Source organism: Nesoenas mayeri (genome assembly GCF_963082525.1).
Source record: "Nesoenas mayeri genome assembly, chromosome: 7".
Classification (NCBI taxonomy): Eukaryota; Metazoa; Chordata; class Aves; order Columbiformes; family Columbidae; genus Nesoenas; species Nesoenas mayeri.
This window is the reverse complement of record NC_137551.1, coordinates 20009130-20015129: the sequence shown is the minus strand read 5'-3', so window position 1 is coordinate 20015129 and position 6000 is coordinate 20009130. Positions and strand designations below refer to the sequence as shown.

General features: G+C 51.6%; 1 protein-coding gene across 1 annotated transcript in view; it reads left to right on the top strand.

The window, feature by feature from the left end:
* Positions 1-1098: 1098 nt before the first annotated feature.
* The window catches only part of TBC1D12 (TBC1 domain family member 12), a gene marked incomplete at its 5' end in the record, with an annotated part of 43945 nt that continues 39043 nt past the window's right edge, over positions 1099-6000 (top strand). The window contains one exon of the mRNA XM_080348156.1: positions 1099-1943. Coding sequence (XP_080204282.1) covers positions 1099-1943 — 845 coding nt within the window. The remainder of the gene's footprint in view (positions 1944-6000) is intronic.

Here is a 6000-nt window from a genome sequence, read left to right as displayed (position 1 = left end):
TCCAAGAGAACGGTACCTCCCTTGTTACCAGCTGTGAGTATTTATGGTAGGAATCCCAAAGTCACCTGTTGGTTTGAGGTGCTACCTTTGGTGCTTGCCCAGGATGAGTGGCAGCCTGCTAGACCTTGCATAGGGCCTGTGTTATTACTGCTGCTCCTTTGCCATTTCTTTTGTCTATGACTTTTGGTCTTGTTTCCTCACTACGCCGAGGGGGCTGTAATGACTTTGTTTTCCTCTGAGAGGTAGAGTAGGAAACGTGTGCTGGCACCTGCCTTCCTACATGCCCTCCACCCACCTCCCAGTGTCAGCCTAAGGAGTTCTGACATCCCACCGCTGCTCTGGAGAGGATTCACGCCGTGATTTCAAAGCGCTCATCCCGTTTCTATCTCCCTGTTGCGGGCAGGTTGCTGGCGTGTCCGTGGGTGCGCGGGGGCGGTGACCGCGGGCGCACTGTGCGGCGCGCCTGCCCGGCTCCCGGCCCCCGGCGCGGCTGGGAGCGGCGTGCCCGAAACCCGCGGGAGTGCTGGGGCAGCCGGAGGGTCCTGTAGGTTTGTGTAACCCCACCAGGAGCGGGCAGGTGTGGGTGGCAGCTCGGTTCAGGGGAGGGAGGAGATGCCGGCAGCTGGGCTGTGCTTTCCCGTGACGGAGGGGGCGCGGCAAGCCGGCGGAATACGGTAGGTACTGCGCGAGGCGAGCCTTTAGCTGGAATACGGTAGATACTGCGCGAAGCGAGCCTTTAGCAGGAATACGGTAGCGGGGCTGCGGAGAACGGCCTCCGCAGCACCTCTCTGCCGGCGAAGATCCTGTCTAGTTGGCAACTCTATGGTCCCGGATGTGGCTGCGCCGGAGAGGGCGGGCGCGCTGCTCCGGCGCTGCCTCTCTATGGTGACTTTCCGGGGGGAAGGGCCGCCGCCGGCGCCGCGCGCCTGCGTGAGCCGGGCCTGCCGCCCCCCGCCGAGGCCGCGCTCCCAGGCGCTGAGCGGCGCCGCCGGTGCGGAGGAACGCGCGCGCCCCGCCCCCCTGGACCCCCGCCGCGCCGGGGGGGCCGCGCCCCCGCCCCGCTGCGCCGCTGGCATCCCCGGGACTCCGCGGCGGCAAATGGTGGGGCCGGACGATGCCGGAGCTCCGGGCAGCGCAGCCGTGCTTCCCGCGGGCCGGCAGGAGGCGGCGGCGGCGGCGGAGGAGGCGGAGGAGGAGGAGGACGGGGAGCGGGATGGGAGCCGGGGCTTGAGCCGGAGGAGCGGCGGGCCGGGGCAGGAGCGGCTGCTGCAGCGGTACCTGGCGGCGCTCGGCCCCGCCGCGGCGGGTGGGAAGCGCTGCCCGGAGAAGCCCGCCAACGGAGCCGCCTACGCCGTGGGCCCCCGCGGCAGGATGACCAACGGGGACGTCGGCTTCCTGCTGCTGCCGCCGCCCGAGGAGTCGCCGCCGTCGCCCCCCCCTCGGGCAGGACGGGCCGAGCCGGGGCGGGATGAGCCGGAGCCGGGGGAGGAGGAAGCGAAACTGCAGAACGGGGGCTTCGTCCCCTGCCCGCCCGGCCCGGGGGGCGGCGGCGTCCCCGCGGGAACCGCCTTGGAAGAGCCGCTGAGGAGCTGCCGGTTGCGGAGCGAGGCGGAGCGGCGCGGGGGGACGGCGGCCGGCAGCTCCCCGCCGCCCCTCGGCCCGGGGGACGATGCCGGCAGCCGGTCACAGGCCGCCCCCACTGTGCGGACCTCCCGGGGCCGGACGGAGCCCGCTGCTGCGGCCCCGCCGCCCCTCGGCTTCACGGACGTGAACCTGAACTCCCGCAACACCTACGAGGTGAGCCGCCGCCGCAGCGCCCCGGAGCACCTGCCCCACGGAGGGACGGCGCCCGCGGCCCCGCCGCCGCCGCAGGAGCCGGCGGAGAGGTCCCGGCGGGCGGGCATCGCCAGCGCCGGCAGCAGCTTTGCCGAGTTCTTCACCAGGTAAAGGCGGGCGGCGGCGGGGCCGGTACCGGCAGTGCCCGGCCTTGAGCCTGGGGCGGGGGCTGCCCCGCGGGGCGCGGCGGGCCGGGAGCGCCGGCGGCGGGGGTGAAGGTCTGCTGGACCGGCTCACGGGGCGCTGGGCTTGTCTGAAGCGACGTGTCTCGGCGCCAGCAGTGCCTTGCTGCTGGTCAGGTGATGAGCCAGTCCAGCCCCGCCGGGCTTTTGCCACCAGGTAAATATTGCTGCAGCAAGAAAGAGGCTTTGGGTTCGAAGCGAGCGTAAGGTGATAAAGTCACTTGTGCTGCTGCAAACTATCCGGGCTTCAAACTGGAATCTGCTTTCTGTGCCAGAGCGTTTTGCTGTCTGAATGAACACAGTGGTACCGATTAAACTCTTTGAGGAATAAGGTGAAAATTGTTGGTATTGGAAGCTATTTTACCGTAATAGAGTCATGAAAGTAACAAAGGCTCATAAAACTTTTGCTGCTTGTTGACAATGTAGATACTGTTTACTTGTTTATTCCAAAGTGTGCTGTGGTGTGCTTCAAGGGCTAGGCTTTGTGCTCAAATTAATTGGGCCTCTGTTAAGTTTCTAACACAAACCAAAAAACTCTACGGCATCCAGCTTCATTACCTGGGGACTCTGTAGAATCACTTACTCTTTAACATACTATACAGGAGGTGCATCTTGACTATAATAGCTTATAGCATACTCTATGTTACTTTTGTTGTGTTTGGATAGGGGATTTCCCAAATTTCTAACAGTTTTTGCTCTCCAAAACCCCAGGATTATAGTTACTGTGTGACAGTCGCTCTAATAGCATCGTGGGTCTCTAAGTGTTTAGAGGAGACAGAATAAGATTACATCTATTAACTGAAGAATTGATATAGAAGAGGGGAGATTTGATTTTGAGGCAGGATCCAAAACTGAGAAATAGGCTCTCTCTGCCCTCAGGAAAGGGAGAGATGGATTCTTGCTCAGGGATACTGGCAGTTGCAGGTAAGTTTGATGCCTCCACTTTATTTCAAGGATGGGTTGAGAGATGTCACTCTATTCCCAGTATTTCCTATTAGTGTTCTTTTTCCTCACACCTTCCTCCCCCATGTTATGTGGACTGGGTTAGATTACTTTCTCTTTGTCTCATTACTTGAACACTTTGACCAGTAACATTGGTACTTGCTGGTTATTGCCCTGGAATGAAAGCTTAATGAAATTCTGTAGAATTTTCTTCATAGAAAAGACTGAACTTGGTGTGCAGTAGAAGTTTTTGTCAGTATATACTCATGTTTGCTGTTTCTAGTGAAGGCTTGGATAATGCACGGAAAAATGTAATTCTTTCTATCCTGGCAAAAGGCATAGTGCTGATGCCTCGGTGAAAAAAAGGACTTGACAGAGAGCCAGTTTCATAGCCCTTAACTGGCCCAGCTGTCTGTGCCTCTTGCGTGTTTGGCCTGGTGAGCAATGTTGTCTTCAGTGACTTTACCTTCAGCTCTTCCTATATGTTCATATAAGTGTCTTAGTTACAGCTGAATTCATCTGAGCAGCCAAAATGAGATTTATTAATAAAAAAGCACTTTTACTGATTAGAGAGAGGAAAAAACCCCACAACAAACAAACCCAAACAAACAAAAAACCACAAAACCAAACCCAGACTTACCTTCCTTGATAGATTGGTCTCTAGATACAGTAACATTAGAGTTTGTAGTCTCCATTGCTTAGAGAAGTGGTAATAAAACTTGCCTGTCATAAATGCTTTTGAGTAGTTAGTTCTTGTTGTTCCAAACTGACAGTTGCCACTGTGAGTGGACTTTCTTCCAGTTCTTAGAAAGATACCTTGGCTCTCAGGAATGAGGACTTAAATTGTTAAAAACTGTCCTGTGATTGAATGTTGATAGCAACTATACCCCCTTGTGAAACCTCTCAGCAGATGATTGGTTGTATTTTTGAATGAGCACAGAGCCGTAAATGATGTTACTTCCCCAAACTTAATTTGTACTGGGTGGCTGTGTCCTATCAAAAGTACTTGCTAAGACAGAACTACTTGTTTGTGTTTTGTTGGCACCTGTATCTGCTCCCACAGTGTACGGGTAGTTCAGCAGTCTGGAGCATCTTATAGGCTGTTTTGCACTTGTAATGCTCTTAGTCTAGGTTACAAACTCTAAAATTTGGTAGCTTCCACTGTTTTTTCTAGTAGTCATAATCACATGGAAATTCTTTACAAGGTGGACGTTTCTTGCTGTTATTTAAAGTCTGAGAGAAGCCAAGGGGGAAGTCCTACTGCCTTCAGTGTGAGAGCTTCATTGTTGTCATTGCCCAGTCAGTCAAACTGTTCGGTTGTGGCAGATCTGGGTTAGGAGGCTGCTGTTCCCAGCTGCTTATTTCCATCCCTTCAGTTTTCAGCCTGGCCTGCTTTGCAGTTCCTTGAAATCATCCATGTTAATTGTCTGTGTTAATTTCACTGAACCAGAGGAGAAACCCATGAGGTGAAATAATGGAAAAAGTGAGCAGCTGTCAACAGTGGCATCTTACCTGAGCTCTGTAACAGGGAGAGTTGCTGTGCCCTTGAGATTGTCAGTAATAATTATTTTAAGGCCATGGGAATGTTTCCATCAGTTATCAAAGCTTTTTTCTTTAGGTAAGTATGAGATGCAATATTTGGCCCTGGGCTCTTAAGTTGTGTTTGTGCCAAATTAATAAACCTGTCAAATCAATGCTAACAACTTTAAACTGAAAAATAATAATTTTTGCTGTGCTCTCTTTGTTTCTCTCAGCGTGTGAAGTGGGATGTCTCAAGTAAATCAGAGGTATGTGGAGTTGAGTGCTATGGCAAGGAAAATTGCATGACTATGGTCAGTTGTCTCCACTGTGCTACTGTTATGGTCAGAGCATTAAGTGGCTTCTTGAAAGTCACCTGTCACTGCTTTGTACTCCTGTGTATGATTCATAATATGGTCATATATAGGCACTGTTCTTGTGGTTTATGGTCTTATGTAGCAGCTTACAAGGGTAATGCTCTGTTCTTGGGTTATTGGATCACTTTTGGGTAGCCCCAGTGCATTGTTATGGGGTATAGAATGGTTCAGTGAGCAGGAATGTTGTGCGGACGGTTGAGTTAAAGACGTGATGATTACTTTGATTGCAGTATACTTTATCCCCCAAAGCAGAACATATAGAGCAGAACAGTAAACCAAAAAGGCCAAGCAGCAGTGAGTATTGTGGGACTGAGATAAAGCCATGGTGATTCTGAACGTCTTATAAAGATAGATTATATTTCATAGTCCTACACATATGTACCAAGCTTATTAAGGTGTTGTTCCTTTCTGGATTGTGTATTTACTAGATAAATATACATATCTTTTAGTTGGCAAAGTTTCTCATTCCTGGATTCAAAGCTTACTGGTGACAACAGCAGTGATATTTACACTGTTGTAGTAAAGCATCATTTTCCCAAGTACTTGTTTTCCAGACTTCATCTAACAAGTTTTACTGATAAAATAGCAAAGAGCTTAATTCATAACCACCACTTAGTGTAGATCACAGCACATCCTAAAGACCTATAGGTGTAAGGTGTTGGACACATAGATGGTAGTTGGCACGCTTATGCTTACAAAAACTGTCTTTAGTCTCATCTTTCCTTCCTCAGTCAGAGTGGTTGTGCTTATTGTCCAGAAGTTTTGAAAAATCCTCACTTGTGGAGATGATTGGAAGTTGAAGGGAATCAGTGTATATAGGAACAAAGAACTGTGAAATCTCTGAAGTCTGCATCTTTTTTTTCCCTCTTTGTAAACACAGTTCTGTGATTTCAGTAAATAGGTAGTTCTTCAAGAGCTGCTAATCTTTGTGCTCCTACTAATGTCCTTGGCAGACACTGCAGAGAGTTGTGAAGAGGTTTACCTCCCTGAATATGGTTACTTGTGTACTAGTAATGTCTGTAGAGCTGTAGTTTAAATTTCTTACTACGTAGCAGTTGAAGCTCTTTGAGCTATATAGGCATATACCTGGTCTACAGTTGCATCTCGTCAGTGTTTAATACCAGAGTCCACGTGGTTGTGTGGTG